The 17,199-nt window shown below is 40.0% G+C and overlaps 1 protein-coding gene across 1 annotated transcript in view; it reads right to left on the reverse strand.

The window, feature by feature from the left end:
• FBN1 (fibrillin 1) overlaps positions 1–17,199 on the reverse strand; it is a 265,245-nt gene that overhangs the window by 229,940 nt on the left and 18,106 nt on the right. Inside the window, exon 3 of the mRNA XM_086320774.1 lies at positions 959–1,041. Within this exon, the coding sequence (XP_086176900.1) occupies positions 959–1,041 (83 nt within the window). The remainder of the gene's footprint in view (positions 1–958; positions 1,042–17,199) is intronic.

The raw sequence follows: 17,199 nt of genomic DNA on the forward strand, positions 1-17,199 counted from the left end.
CATTACATCCCTCTCTTAGTCAGCTTTGATTTTGAAATAAACCACAAGGTGTCAAATGAATAAGTTTTTTAAGTCAAAATCAAGAAATGGGAAGGAAATTAACTTTTTCAGGTCACCAAGAGAATGCTGATTGAAATAATCTCTTCTTCTCCACAGACCATTTTTGGCCAAATGAGAAGGGGGGTGACACGATTCCTTACTGGCTTCTCAGCTCTAAATTTCCCTATTATACTAATGGATTTTTCCAAAAACTGAAAATTATTTCACAGGTGTGATGACTGTAAAAGTTCATGCAGGACCAATGCCATAATTCATCTGACTTAGTATCTCCATTAAACACCACCTTGTCTGGCATGTGACTTGTCACACACATTTGTGGGATATGAGAATCTGAGCTTTGCCACAGAAGCAGAATCAATACAGGAATCTCTGGTACCATCAGAGTTCCTCCCCCAGTCTTCTCACTCATTTTCATATGATGCTCTATCTGCTTTCTCTCCTCTTTGTCTAAGAGTTAGGTTTCCTTTTAGCCTCCATCACCCAAATTCAACACACAAGGTTTGGGTAGGCTTGTAGGTGGCCAACACGGAAATTACAATAAGGAAGGCAGCAATGATAAACTTTTTTAAAAAACCCCATCAAAGTGATGACATAGTCTACGCAGCCAGGAATAATAGATGCAATGACTTGAAACCTTAATCAGAGTATCCCTGTGGCTCTATTCCCTCTATCTCAGAAACATTTTAAAAGAAGTCACTGAATTAAAGTATTAACAGTGGCTTGCCTGAGTTAATATATTCCAAAGCTGGATTCAGAGGAAGTAGGAAAATCTTTGAGCTGGAAGGCTCTGCTATAAACATATTAATGGTATGTAGTTACATAGGACAGAATACTAAGAATCACCATGCAACCAAAACAAAAGAAAACGATGAAAAATAATAGATTGCCTATTACTTACGGACAATACACTGATTTCCACCAGGTAAAGTCTTCCATCCAGGACAACAGTAAGCATTATAACGTGATCCACAGACATTGGGTCTGAAATAAAAACAAAAAAATTTCAATCATAATAACTCCATATTTTTTTTTCAAAAAAGAATATGTGACTAAATTAAAGGAAAAAATTCCTGAGCTATTAGAACAGTATGAATCTTTGCAGACAAGAACAGTAAGCTCATGGGACTCAATGCTGGCTTAGTAGTTTGGTACATTTCAACATAATGATACCAATAAGGATATGCTTAATATCACCTATGTACACAGAGCATCAGGAAAATAAAGACCATAGAAACAAAATGCAGTTCTATCACAATGCATGGATATAAAAATTTATGGTGTTACATGAGTCTAGTTTGAACAACGTATTTACCAATCTAGTTAAGAAAAGTCATCATGAAGTATACCGAATATTAGGTCTTATATTTTTACTCATTGAAGTTGTGTGTATTTTTTCCTATGGCCAATCTACCCTCTAAAATATGACCACATTCTTCCTTTCACCAGAATTATAGGAATGCAAACTCCAACATTAGTCAGAAAAAAAAAAAAAAAAGCCAAAACATGTAAATATTTCTTTAGCAAAAGTTTGGAAACATAGTTGATACCCACAGTTACAAGAAAATAAAGTCCATGTCAACTGGATTTCTTGTTTACAGACAGTTCATCACATGTTTTAGAACAAAGCCAAGCATTCAGAATCCAGATGATCCATATTTAACACTTTAAGGGAACAACTGGGTAAAGATTTAGCAAATTTTACACTGGAAACTAAGGCAGAGGATATAACACAGACACCCAGAAGAAACCATTCATTTCACTCTGCCACATCTGCGGGCCTGAACATTGACGCCAGTTCTTCAAGTTGAGGGGCTGATAAGGCAGATCAAAGGTTTTACAATAGATTTCACAAAACAGCAGCTATCCCAAGCCTTGCTGGTATAAATACTATAGTCCCATAAGTATAAGCCTTTAAAAACTATTGCAGAGCTAAAATACATTTTCTGTTGGGGTATACTCACATATTCTCACTATATTTGCACAGAACCCTCCTGTATTCTCCCTAAACTCACCACCTTAACCAAATGCAGGATCGGAAAATGAGCTCAAGTCTTTGCCTGTCCTGAACTCCCTTTACAGCCCCAGAGAACCTGGAACATCCTATAGGGAAAAATGCATACTTCAGACCAACTGATGCTGACATTAGAAAGAGAAAGAAGGATGGAGGAGCCAAGGAGAGGGCCCCAAATACATACCTAGCCAGGGTAAGATTAGCCAGGGTAGAATAGCCAGGGCTATTCCAACACTAGACAGAAAATTATTGGATAGAGGCTTAATATGTGCCTGGTGTTGGGAACTCTCTGAGCCTTAGTTTATTTCTCTACAATTGGGATAATGGAATGTGTCCACATCACATGTGTGTGTATCAGATGAAATAATGAACATGCTGCTGCTGCTGCTGCTAAGTCGCTTCAGTCGTGTCCGACTCTGTGCAACCCCACAGACGGCAGCCCACCAGGCTTCCCCATCCCTGGGATTCTCCAGGCAAGAACACTGGAGTGGGTTCCCATTTCCTTCTCCAATGCATGAAAGTGAAAAGTGAGAGTGAAGTCGCTCAGTCGTGTCCGACTCTTAGCGACCCCATGGACTGCAGCCTACCAGGCTCCTCTGCCCATGGGATTCTCCAGGCAAGAGTACTGGAGTGGGGTGGCATCGCCTTCTCCTAATGAACATGGAAAGCTTATAAATGAAAAGGAAAATGAAAACACATAGCAGCAGCAGCATGGTGGTGGAATTATCTTCTGATCTAAATTAGCTATTCAGCCAAAGGAACCATAAGAGATTATGGAAGAGAGAGAAACTTTACTGGGAATTCCAAGCCAAATGCTGTCCATTCTCTGTCCCTCCTGTGACAAAGTAGTGCCCTAAACTTTAGTTCGGAGTGCCCAGAACTTCCCAGGGCAACTCATAATCTTGGAAAGGGGAGTGAGAGGAAGAGATAGGACAGACAGCTGGGGCAGGAGAACACCCAAACTTCATAAAAGTTCTCTCAATCTAAAATGACAATCCAGGCCAAAGTCAACCACCTCAAACCTTCCCCACCAACAACTCCACTGGATTCGATGCAACTCCAAACCAAACCCTGGAAGAGCTTCAGAGAGTTCCTGAGCCTTTTGTAGGGTGTCCTGTACTCAGAGTAACTATGTTTTTCAAACAAAAACCAAGACACATTGTCTGACAAGAATGAGTGTATTTATGGAGTAAACACATACAACAGGGTTAAAAAAAAAAAGTAGGTAAAAAAGAGTACAAAATCAGTCCTACAAAGCAAGATATTCAAAAGACTTTCCAAGATATTTAAAAAATCACAGTAATAGACATTCTTTATTGTTCCTTCAATGTTTAGAATCAACCTATAGACAAAACATGGACGACACTGCAATTTACAATGGTTACAAAACAAAAGGTAAATGTTTTAAACAATCATGTGTCATAAATCAAGAAACAAGTTGGAAAGAAAAGCGTGGAGAGAAATAAAGCAATTGATTCAGGAAACAGAGGTTTAAGAACCTAATTTTTTTAAATACCAATAACTAAAAGTCATTCAATAATTATTTTTAAAATGGGAAAGAGAAGAGAGAGTAAAAGTATAGATCCAAGTGAGCTATGACCCCATCTCTCACCGCAAGAAGCCAATATGTACTGTTTAAATGTAGACACAGAGTTACAAACACAGTGCATGGTGTCAGGAGGATAAACACGAAAAGAAATAAAAACAGAAATGGTTAAAACTGGTTGCCCCAGGAGATGAAGATCTGGGGAAGCAGAAAGTTCTTTTGCTTCCTCAATTAATACCCATCTATAACTATTCATTTTAAAAATATGTCCTGTTATACTTTGATCATCTTTTATTTAAAACAACAATTTTTACTTTAAACATATGAACTTCTTATCTCATAAACAGGGTAATTCCTGCTTCATTCGAATGAAGCATTCATCGTTCCCTTTCATTAATTATCACATTTTCATTTCATTGCATTTCTTAAAATTCTATATAGTGTTGAACTATGATTTCTTTTCATGCTCTGACTTTTTGGAGTTTAATAACTTTGTCCTTTTTAATAGGTAATATATTATTTAACTTCAACAAATATCATCAAATGACAATTGCTTTGTCTTGTTACCATTTGTTCTTCAACAACACTAAACCCTACTATGTCTTGTGGCTGAATACAAAGTATTAGAAAGATATAAGTTTTCTCCTCTGCTGACTTTGGTCTTGAGAACTGCAAACTAACTGGATGGTACTTATTCTACTTACACACACACACACACACACACACACAAGGTTTAATTCTAGAAATGAATGTCTTATTTAAGTTGGAAAGCACTAAGATATTTGAAGTCTAAAGTAGACATGTTGGATTATTTCCATTCCAAAAGATTTTACTCTCCAGGTTTCAGCACAAAAAATCATTAATAAAGAAGACAAATCATTAATGAAGTTACTTTTTTGTGTAAATAAAAGTGTAGCATTCAGACCTCTTCCTTTGTACTTCATCAGATATACCCACCAACCCATCACTAACAAAAGTCAGAGTTAGAGCTCCATGCAAGTGGCGGTAGCATTCAGCAAATTAAAGGTAAAATTCAAAGAGAAAAGATATGCCAAGTGCTAAAGACACATTATTTCATCTTCATAGAAACTCTCTGAGCTAAATTCCATTATTACTATTTTAACAGTAAGGAAACTATATCTTAGGAAGGGTAAACAAGCTAGCTAGCTAAAGTCCCATAGCTTAGAAGTAGAGAATGGGGATTTGAACCCAGGAAATCTTATTTTAGAGCACACTGTCTTAAGGCAAAGATGTATTTAGGTAATAAGATGATATTCGCTCAGCAGCATTAATGGTGGCATAGATTAAAAATATCAAAAAATGTCCATCAACTGACCAAAGCCAAACATAAACTGTTTTACCTGATTCTTAATAGTTTATGGTGGGAAGGATATGATTCCACTTTACTGCTATACATTACATTTTTTCAATTACTCTTTGTAACTTTTCTTACCAGTTGCTCTGAATGTTAGCCCTGCAACAACCCAACTCCAGTCACTCTAGGGGAGGGGTGAGCCTCGGCAGGCTGGATATTTGGATCCAGTTCAGACACAGTCTCAGAGATTGTGTGGGCTAGCTAAAGCCCCTCTCAATGGAGCAAACAGCTGGGCTCTACCACGTCTGACCACATCATTGTAAGAATTGGCCTCTGTGTGAGATGTCTGCAGTGTGTCCACATTCCTAAGCCAGAACCCACTTCTGTGAGTCTGGCGTCTTATAGCCAGGATAGCCCTTCTGTTTCCTATCCCAAATGCAAAGTATTTTTCAGACAAGACCAGGGTAATCAAAACAAATTCAAGGGACTCCTATTTTATATGCATGAGTTTCTCAGTTGTGAAGTGATAAAACTTTGGACAAACAGAATAATAAGCATTAGGTAAAGGCTAATGATAATGTTCATGGGGTTCTCAAGGCAAGAATAGTGAAGTGGTTTGCCATTCCCTTCTCCAGTTAAAAGACGCTTACTCCTTGGAAGGAAAGTTATGACCAACCTAGATAGCATATTCAAAAGCAGAGACGTTACTTTGCCAACAAAGGTTCGTCTAGTCAAGGCTATGGTTTTTCCTGTGGTCATGTATGGATGTGAGAGTTGGACTGTGAAGAAAGCTGAGCGCCAAAGAATTGATGCTTTTGAACTGTGGTGTTGGTGAAGACTCTTGAGAGTCCCTTGGACTGCAAGGAGATCCAACCAGTCCATCCTGAAGGAGATCAGCCCTGGGATTTCTTTGGAAGGAATGATGCTAAAGCTGAAACTCCAGTACTTTGGCCACCTCATGCAAAGAGTTGACTCATTGGAAAAGACCCTGATGCTGGGAGGGATTGGGGGCAGGAGGAGAAGGGGATGACAGAGGATGAGATGGCTGGATGGCATCACTGACTCGATGGACATGAGTCTGAGTGAACTCCGGGAGCTGGTGATGGACAGGGAGGCCTGGCGTGCTGCGATTCATGGGGTCGCAAAGAGTCAGACACGACTGAGCGACTGAACTGAACTGAACTGAAAGGTTAATGATATGGACCCTGCTGGCTTCTTTGACCTTCAGAGAAAAAAGTTATCATTTAGTCCTCTTGAGCATAAGTATGGGGAGGTATCAAAAGCATATGCCACCACATGACAAAAGGTGCCCATGTAACACACCTCAAGGTAGACATTCCTAATAGTCCAGTTTCAGAGTTTAAAAATAATTACAACTTTATCAAAAATGAGATGAAAAAACTATAATATGCAAATGAGCTATATATAATGTGGAACCATACATCATTATTTTATGAGTACTTTGACAGATTTTATCCAGGTAAAAAGAAAAACCATCGGTGCTATCTCATAAATGACTCTATTGCTTCAGTAAACTTTGCAACTGCCCCGCCCTTATTTTATTTATTTTATTCTGGCTCTCTTCTTAGCCGAAGGCAGAGGTCACAGCAGTGATCTGAATACATGTGACCGTTCCAACCCATCTGCCAGTCACAACAAATCGAGTAATGAAACTTCAAACCCCAGCAATGAAAATGGCTTCCATGGCCTCCTCAAGCATCAGCCAGGCTCTCCAGACCCCAGGACGTATTTCTGGATTGTCTGGATCAGCACTGGCTGGGACACAGACAATCCTGGCTTTCTCGTTGGAAGACTTAAGCCAGTCAGCCAACCTCTCTAACCTACCGCACACAATTCTTCTGAATGAAAATGATTTCAAAAGGAACAGGAAGATGAACCATTGGTATTCTGGTTTGAAGGAGGTTTATCCTCTTCTTGCTTTCTCCCATCTGTTAGATTAGTAACTCCATTATCCTCACCTCCAAAGCTAGTGTCTGTCTGTTTCTCAAGGCTTCCCTCCCTTCACTTCTTTTCCCTCCTTCCTTTCTCTTTCTCTCTCTCTCTCTCTCTCTCTCTCTCTCTCTCTCTCTCTCTCTTTCTCTCTCTCTCTCTCGATTTCTACTCTCAGGGCCTCTAAAATGAAATGGTCTGTTACTACCTCCAACTGACAGAGGATGAGATGGTTGCATGGCATCACTGATACAATGGACATGAGTTTGAGCAAATTCCAAGAGACAGGAGAAAATGAAGGACAGGGAAGCCTGGTGTGCTGCAGTCCACAGGGTCACAAAGACTTAGCAACTGAAGAACAGCAGCAACAAGGCATCCAAGATCACATAACTCATCTTCTGGTATAGCCAGTAAATTCACTGCTGAGCACACAATAAGGCATGTGAATAACTGCCTTGTCTACAAGGCGAGTATAGACAAACGCAAAGCCATTCAACCATATGCAGTGAGAATCTATTGTGTGTTAGGCCCTGTGTTAGATAAGAAATAAAACTAACTAAGAGAAGCATACTTAACACCAAGATCATGGTTTCTAATACCATTCTCCAATAAAAGGAACCAGGGCTCCTGGGACACAGGGCTGACTCGAGGACTGGGCAGGAATTGCACAGGGTGAGTCTGGAGTATCACGTGGCAATAGAAAGTAGAAGGTAACTGCCAAACAAAGAACAGAACTCACAAGGATGAGCATATGTCAGGGATACAGGAGCCAAATGAAGAGCTCCCAGTGGCCAAAGCTAGAAACATTTAAGTAGCAGAATAACAAAAGTAGTATTGGATTATAATCCAAAGTATAAAATAAATGTCTATGAGTCAAGATTGATAAATACACGATTGAATAAATAAAGGCAAGAAAAGAGCAAAGTCTCTTGTGCTAATAAGTTCCAAATAATTTATGTAGATACTCTGCCTTCAAAAAGGTGAAGTATAACTCACTACTCCTTAAACATTTCCCAAGAAATCCTAATTGAGGGATGATCTACAAAATTCCTAACCAATAGTCCTCAAAACTGTCATGGTCATCACAAACAAGGAAAGTCTGAAACTGTCACATTCTAAGAAGACATGAAAACTAAATGTAATGTGTGGCATCCTGGATGGGATTTTGAACATTCAAAAGGACATTCGGTTAAAAAATAAATTAATCTGAATAAAAGATGGATTTTAGTTAACAAAAATGTATCAATATTGGTTCAGTTAATTGTCCTCAATGTATCAAACTAGTATAGGAGGCTAACAGCGGAGAAATTTGTGTCCAGGGTTTACAGGAGCTCTTGGTATTATCCTCCTGTTTTTTTTTTTTTTCCTTGTAAATCTAAAACTGTTCTAAAATTTATTAGAACTTTTAAAGTTTATTTAAAAGTAAAATAACAATAATATTGTTACCATGCAATTATAAATAAACTGTTACATTCCCTCAAAGGTGACTAAGATAAGAGTCTTTGCTCTTGAAAGAAGACAGACAAGTATGCATAGCAGGCCAGTGTGACAGGTAAAACGCAGATGTCTAGGCCTGCCTGAGGAGCTAAGGAAGCTCAGAACAAGAGCATCTAGCCTCATCACCCGAGGTAAGCTTGGAAGGGGACTATCTGAGTTATGCCTTGATGCTTCCCAGTTGCTAAGAGGGGTCACTAGTTTTATTTCATCCCACTGTTGAAATTACTCTCAAATCCTCTAACCCCATTAGTAAATCCCTTGTCCAAATCCTAGTGTTTCACTGTTGGACTAATATCACATTCCTTTTTCCTGGCTTCTTAGTTCCTCTCTGCTCCACTAGGACAATGTAGCTAAGCTGCTTCTTTTTTTAATTACTTTTTATTGGAGTACAGTTGCTTTACCATATTGTGTTAGTTTCTACTGTACAGCAGTTGGACTTCCTTCCCATTTAGGTCACCACAGAGCATTGTCTAGAGTTTCCTGAGATATGCAGTAGGTTCTCAGTAGTTGCTAAGCATCTTTCATATTCACCATGCCTAATTCTATTCTCCTGGGATACAGAGATAGACCTTTAATCACCATAAAATGTTAAACATCTCACTATTAGCTTCAGATACCTTTCAGCGCCATCAACTTCCACACTCCTGCTCTGCTCCTCCTCTTCAGGGACTCAGGTGTCACTCATGTACAAACCCCCTCCCCCAATACACACACACACACACACTCTCTCTCTCTCTAAACTCTTCTTTCACATTTATACTAGCTCTTCTACCTTTGTGTTTAGTGTATAATTCCATCTCCCCTCATAACACTAATCTCTTTTCCTTGATTAATCCCATCATGTTTCAACCTACCAACACAATTCCAGACATACTTCTCAAAAACCTACATATGTGATATTGCAATTATATACTTTAAATAATTTTATGTACAGATTCTCATCTGTGAAACCCACCCATAGGCCCTCTGATCCCAGTCTGACAGTTCTTCAAACAGAGAAACAATGCTTGTTATGCCAGGAACATCTGGAGTCTGTTCAGAAGCACACAAGAGAACACTGACTAAATGCCTCAGTAAGTACAAATCATAATTAACAAAGATTAATACCATCTCTTCAGTATCATAAACAGGCCAGCTGTAAATGAGGCCAACATAGAAAACTGTCTCATAGTGAGAACTATTTCTTATAAATTAATCTACTTAACAGAAGAATATTCCATGCCTATTTAAATGGTTATAGACAGTTAAATGGGGTTCCCTAGTGGTTCAGATAATAAAGAAGTGAAAGTGAAGTAGCTCAGTCATGTCCGACTCTTTGCAACCCCATGGGCTTCAGCCTCCCAGGCTCCTCCATCCATGGGATTTTCCAGGCAAGAGTACTGGAGTGGGTTGCCATTTCCTTCTCCAGGGGATCTTCCTGACTCAGGGATTGAACCCCGGTCTCCCGCATTGCAGGCAGACGCTTTACCCTCTAAGCCACCAGGGAAGCCCAGATAATAAAGAATCTGCCTGCAATGTGGGAGACCTGAGTTTGATCCCTGGGTTGGGAAGATCTCCTGGAGAAGGGCATGACAACCCAGTCCAGTATTCTTGCCTGGACAATTCCATGGACAGAGAAGCCTAGCAGGCTACAGTCTGTGAGGTTTCAAAGAGTCAAACAAAACTGGGTGACTAACATTTACAGACAGTTAAATAGTAATGCATAATGGTTTCATGGCTTGGCCATTTTGTGGATATTCTGATCATTAATTTATTCTAATCAGTGAGGTTATCAATGTTTATAACTCAGGGATCAATACATTTCCTTTGAGAAAATACAATATCAATGTACAGAAAATACTCATATATAAATATCTGATTCTACTTATTTCTTCAGCAAAAGAAAACCATAAATCCCAAAGGTGACTCAACTCAGCAAAAGTTTGAAGTGTACTTTCTCATGGAAGATTGTTGTGTCTGATCAAAGTCACTGATGGGGCCAGCATTTGTGGTCAATTCCTAAAGACGAGCATCACAGAACTCAGCAGGTAGCCTGGAGAGGTTCCTCTGGCTACACTGCTAGAATGGAGGCTTTTCCCTCCCTAATCTGTTTGCACCAGTGGCACAGAGAGGATGAGACTTACACAGTTTCATTTTATGTATGCCCTAAGTTGTGTTTTGTGGAAATTTTGTGTTGATCCAAAGCAATAGCCCTAGAACCTGAAAGCCAAAGAATTTAGGTTGCCATATCAAGGACACACATACAGACACACACACACAGACAAACACACACACACACACACACACACACACACACACACACCTTCAGCCTTTCTCAGCTAAGGAAACCCAGTTGCTAAGGCAGTTCCCCAAATCTGGGAGATCATTTTACAGTGGCAGCCAGTTTAAATCCTGTTGCAATTTTTTATAGGTGACTGAAATGGGAAAACCACTAAATCATTCAGGTATTACCTAAATCGAATCCCTTACAGTTATGCAGTGGAAGTGACAAATAGGTTCAAGGGATTAGATCTCATAGAGTGCCTGAAGAACTATGGACGGAGGTTCCAGACATTGTACAGGAGGCAATGATCAAGACCATCCCCAAGGGGAAAAAAATGCAAAAAGGCAAAATGGTGTCTGAGGGGGCCTTACAAATAGCTGAGAAAAGAAGAGAAGCTAAAGGCAAAGGAGAAAAGGAAAGATATAAGCACCTGAATGCAGAGTTCCAAAGAATAGTAAGGAGAGATAAGAAAGCCTTCCTCAGTTATCAACGCAAAGAGATAGAGGAAAACAACAGAATGGGAAAGACTAGAGATCTCTTCAAGAAAATTAGCGATACCAAAGGAATATTTCATGCAAAGATGGACACAATAAGGACAGAAATGGTATGGACCTAACCTAATGGTATGGATCTAATGGTATGGAAGCAGAAGATATTAAGAAGAGGTGGTAAGAATACACAGAAAAACTATACAAAAAAGATCTTAATGACTCAGATAACCATGACGCTGTGATCATTCACCTAGAGCCAGACATCCTGGAATGAGAAGTCAAGTGGACGTTAGGAAGCATCACCACGAACAAAGCTAGTGGAGGTGATGGAATTCCAGTTGAGCTATTTCAAATCCTAAAAGATGATGCTGTGAAAGTGCTACACTCAATATGCCAACAAATTTGGAAAATTCAGCAGTGGCCACAGGACTGGAAAAGGTCAATTTTCATTCCAAACCCAAAGAAAGGCAATGCCAAAGAATGTTCAAACTGCCACACAATTGCACTCATCTCACATGGTGGCAAAGTAACCCCCAAAATTTTAAGCCAGGCTTAAACAGTACATGAACTGAGAACTTGCAGATGTTCAAGCTGGATTTAGAAAAGGCAGAGGAAAGAGAGATCAAATTGCCAACATGCGTTGGATCATCGAAAAAGCAAGAGAATTTCAGAAAAACATCTACTTCTGCTTTATAGACTACACCAAAGCTTTTGACTATGTGGATCACAACTAACTGGAAAGTTCTTAAAGAGATGGGAATACCAGACCACCTGACCTGCCTCCTGGAAAATCTGTATGCAGGTCAAGAAGCAACAGATAGAACTGCACATGGAAAATCAGACTGGTTCCAAATCGGGAAAGGAGTATGTAAAGGCTGTATATTGTCACCCTGCTTATTTAACTTATATGCAGAGTACATCATGTGGAATACCAGGCTGAATGAAGCACAAACTGGAATCAAGATTGCTGGGAGAAATATCAATAACCTCATATATGCAGATGACACCACCTAAGTGGCAGAAAGTGAAGAGGAACTAAAGAGCCTCTTGATGAAAGTGAAAGAGGAGAGTGAAAAAGTTGGCTTAAGACTTGACATTCAGAAAACTAAGATCATGGCATCTGGTCCCATCGTTTCATGGTAAATAGATGAAGAAATGATGGAAACAGTAAGAGACTTAATTTTTTGGGGCTCCAAAATCACTGCAGATCATGACTACAGCCATGAAATTAAAAGTTGCTCCTTGGAAGAAAAGCTATGACAAACCTAGACAGCATATTAAAAAGCAGAGACACTACTTTGCCAACAAAAGTTCATCTAGTCAAAGCTTGGTTTTTCCAGTAGTCATGCCTGGATGTGAGAATTGGACTATAAAGAAAGCTGAGCACTGAAGAATTGATGCTTTTGAACTGTGGTGTTGGAGAAGACTCTTGAAAGTCCCTTGGATTGCAAGGAGATCCAATCAGTCAATCCTAAAGGAAATCAGTCCTGAGTGTTCATTGGAAGGACTGATACTGAAGCTGAAACTCCAATACTTCAACCACCTGACGCGGAGAGCTGACTCATTGGAAAAGACCCTGATGCTAGGAAAGACTGAAGGCAGGAGGAGAAGGAGATGACAGAGGATGAGATGTTTGGATGGCATCACCGACTCAATGGACATGAGTTTGAGTGAGCTCTAGGAATTGGTGATGGACAGGGAACCCTGGCATGCTGCAGTCCATGGGGCTGCAAAGAGTTGGACATGAGTGAGCAACTAAACTGAGACCTGAATTGGAACATGTGCAAGTCTTTGCTTTACTTTGGAAAAAAAAATAAAAAGTTGTAAAAGAGGGAGAATTTAAAGCCACAGGGTGCACTGGACTAGGAAACCAGACATTGACCCAAGAAAACCAGAAGCACACGGATGTGTGTGGCAAGTCCTGATCCTCCTGACCGCACAGGGCACTTTCTATGTCTAGAACTGTGGATTACACAATACTGGGAACACACAAGTCTGCACGGTTCACTAAACCACCCAAGTGACCCCCTCAAACTTCTAAAGGTAATGGTTTGACTAGCTTTCTGTTATGGTAAACTTGCACTAAACCTACTTCTCTCCAAGGCAAGGGATCTGTATCTTGCCCGCTGGCATCACACCACTGGTTGTGAGTATAAAAGGAACTCCCATCTAAACATGGGGAGAGGTGTATTTGTTTATGAATTTGAAATTACTATTCAATCCTGTAAGGATGAGGAGGGGTTTCTTCAAAACAGGAAAAAAATAAAAAACAAACAACAAATAAAATGTGCCTCATAATTGCGTCTCTCCAGCCTCTACAAGGATTTAACCAATGGTATCACATAAACTCATGGTGCTTCGGAAGAACTGTTTCCCAGAACCCAGCAATCCCTTGGATTTACCCATGAGTTCAAGACGAGCGTGGTTATTTTCTTAGACTGGGATATTTGCTCCATTTACCCAAGCCAAAGCCACACTGTACTTTTCTAAAGGGTGGGCAAAATTCTAGAAATGATTGAAATGCAAACAAGTAAAGTAGACAGGTGATCCAGAACAGGCAGGCCCAGGATGGTCCTACGGAATTCACCACTCCCAACGGCCAACTGGTCCCTTCCCACCTCTTTACCACCCACAGAAGAAATAAGGGATTGAAACCACGATTCTCACCACTTCCCAGAAGTTCTCAAACAGAGAGCTCTGTCCAAGGAGATAATATCTTCTGAATGTCCTGGCAGCCCCAGGAAAAGACAGGAAAGCCAGCCAATGGGATCAGGCTGAGGGGAAAGAATGGTGTCCTTCAGCAGCCGGGAGGGCAGAGTGATTCAACTCTCCAGTTCTGAGGACTGGCAGCTCCCAGCTGACAAACAGGTAGGGTTCCAAAATGTCATTTCTATATTGGTATTTAGAACTTGGACAGGCTTTTCCAATAGAAACAATGTTAATAGGTGGTGGTTTGGTCCCCGGGCTAGTCAAATAGCAGTCTCTCGGCCACATTATCAGCTAAATGGGCTATTGTAGGCTGGTCTGGGAACCTGACCACAGACTTAAAATGTTGTTTCTATGGGAAAACACATTCCACGGCAGGCAACCAGAGGGAAACTTGGCCACTCAAACCCATGGTCCCTGCAGCTCCAGCCAGCTGCCCAGTGAGCTGTGAGCACCAACCACCTTAAACTCAGGCCACTCCACGCAATCCTGAGAGAGCAGCCTGGCTGGAAGGCTGCCCAGCCCCAGGCCCAAGGCCACCCCCCACCCCCAGCAGGAGCCCATTAGGGCCAGTATGGGATATCCCTAAGTCCATAAATCAGGAACTTAAAAACTGAGGAGTGATTGGATATTCTAATTCTCAATGTACCTGCATTATTTTACAAAGCAGAAGATCCCAGAAACTATGATGTAAAATCAGGACCCAGGGCTAGTTCACAGACCAAAGTTTCAGCGAGCCAATTCTAGAAAGAGTGGCTTCCAAATGAAGCAAGGAAACAGGTCATTTTTGAATGCTATTTGGTGGCTTTGCTCTTATACTCAGGTTATTTGAGCATTTCAGACTCCCTGGAACTGATTAATTACCCTCTCTTTTATATAGAATGTGAGCCCTTTAAAGACAGATCTATACAGCCCTAGCACCTAGCACAATACCTGCATCTTAAATGGTAAATGAAGGCTTAGAATTTCACAGGTACTTCCAACTAAGAAATCTAAGTTAGAATTCTGTCAGAGTGGTGAGAATTTAATTTGATGAAAAGATAAATATGTTTCTAAGAAACCAAATAATAAAATAAAATAATGAAAAACACAATTTCTAATAAGAAATCAATGTTTCTATTCACTTTTTAATTTTAAAAAATTAAAATGAAAAATCAAATAACAAAAGACCCAGATAAATGGAATTCATGGAATATGACAGTAAAATTTTTCCTTCTTTCAGATGGATCATTTGAAAATATTTTACAGCTTCAAAAGCTTTGAAGGGCTTGAATCTCAAACTCTATTTCATAAGAGTCAATAGGAAATGGATCTTTTAAAATCATTTTTATACCAATTCTTATCATCAGAACAGAGACAAGACTGTGTTGCTAAGGAACAAAAAAAAAAAAAAAAAGGGGGGGGAAATAGATCATTGATAGAGTTGGTTTCTAAAAGAAGTCAGTTAATGGCACGCCGTGGTTGAGATTATTTCATAGATATTAACAATTCACAAATTAAGCAAGTTGTAAGCATTTACTTCTAAAAAATTAGTTATCTGGAAATTTTTTGAATAAAAATAGCCTAATTAAAACTTAAGGGAATTTGACTGAATCTTGAATTTATCTAGTCCATATGAAGTCACAGTGTAGAATAAAAATAATAATGAACAACTTTTAGAGAGCTTTGTAAATGATTGTGTGACTCTTCCCTTAAATTCTATCAAGAATATGATTTGCTGTGCTCATTTTCAGATGAGGAAACTGAAATTCAGAGAAGTGAAGTAATAGTTCAAAGGCTACCCAATGGAAACATGTCATAAATCACTAATTAAAAACCAAAAGAATTTATTAATAAAACATTCCAAGGCTAGTACTAAAGATTTTAGATTAGAGATTAGAAAGATGTTTCCATAAATACCCCAGAGAGAATGTGTTCCTTTATATAATCTCATTTGTGTATAATTTTTTTGCGTGCTCTGATTTTCTTTTCTGAGGTCTGCAGAACCAAAAAATTTAAGACACATCTCACAAAGTATACCGGAAAAGAAAAGCAATGATAAAAGGAACACATCTTGGGAACATTCACTCCTACAGACCAGTACTTTTATTTCTGAAAGTTTCTACATGGTGAATATCCTGCCCTGGTCACCCTGGTTTAAAAAAAAAAAAATCTCTCAGCTCTTAACATGCTCAGTGTTTAGGGGAGTGGGTGGGTGGGGAGCAATGTAGAGACTCAAAATGCAGATAATTCAACACCTACTCCTAGCTGCCATTGGAATGTGCTTTGTATATATGCTGAACATGGGTACGTCCTGTCTTTTGAAAAGCAGATTCAGGCAAAATTATCAGGTCATGCAGGCAACTATCTGACCCATCTTAGGAAGACAATAAGCTGCACAAAGGCCAGGGTGATCCAAATGATATTCTAAAAAACCCTCCAGATTCATGTCTCTATGACCTAATTCAGAGGCTGCCGGCACACTGTCCATCACACACAGAAAGTAGCAACTCCCATCCCAAACACCAGCACAGCTCTGCCCTGAAATCCAATCTAAAAGATATCCTGCTCAGCCAGAGTGATGCCAGCACTGTGCTCTCAATACTTTGTGGGCTCTGGGGAAGGTGATGGTCTTCATATTTCATCACTGAGAAGAATGGGCACTGCTTCCACATAGTGCCAGCCTCTGAGAAGGAACTGACACTGGCACATCCACCCAGTCTACCTCCTTACCTAGTAAGAGTAAGAATCAGTCGCTCACATGTGCCCAACTCTTTGCAACCCCATGGACTGTAGCCTGCTAGGCTCCTCTTCCAGGGAATTCTCCAGCAAGAATACTGGAGTGGGTGGCCATTTCCTTCTCCAGGGGATCTTACCGACCCAGGGATCGAACCCCGGGTTTCCTGCATTGCAGGCAGATTGTTTACATTCTAAGCCACCAGGGAAGCGGTTTCCAAATCCCCTGTGTAGCAGCTCCCAACGACAAAGCTTCTGTTCTTAAAAAATCTACCAGTTTCCCAGGGAGTTTGATACCAAGCAGTAGAAATATGTCAGACCTCAAAGAACGGCGTGCATCTTTCACTGACATGAAACGCAGGAAGTACAACTTGTATGTTAACATGAGCACATGTACACACACACAATCCCCCACAAACACTCAGAATGAAGCCACTGGGGCAGTTCTTATCCCTGCATACTTTTCCCAAGGGGATTTGGATATACCAGTGCTTTACAGAATGTTTCATTTGAATCACTAAAGCTATATTAGTTCCTATTTCTTTTTGATTGTTTTTCCCAGTTTCACTGAGAATGTAAATGACATATGTCCCAGGCAGCACTAGTGGTAAAGAACCCTCCTGCCAATGCAAGACATAAGAGATG

Source organism: Bos grunniens, chromosome 10 (genome assembly GCF_055505025.1).
Source record: "Bos grunniens cultivar Pamir isolate PY7600 chromosome 10, Bosgru_T2T1.0, whole genome shotgun sequence".
In the NCBI taxonomy this organism is placed as follows: domain Eukaryota; kingdom Metazoa; phylum Chordata; class Mammalia; order Artiodactyla; family Bovidae; genus Bos; species Bos grunniens.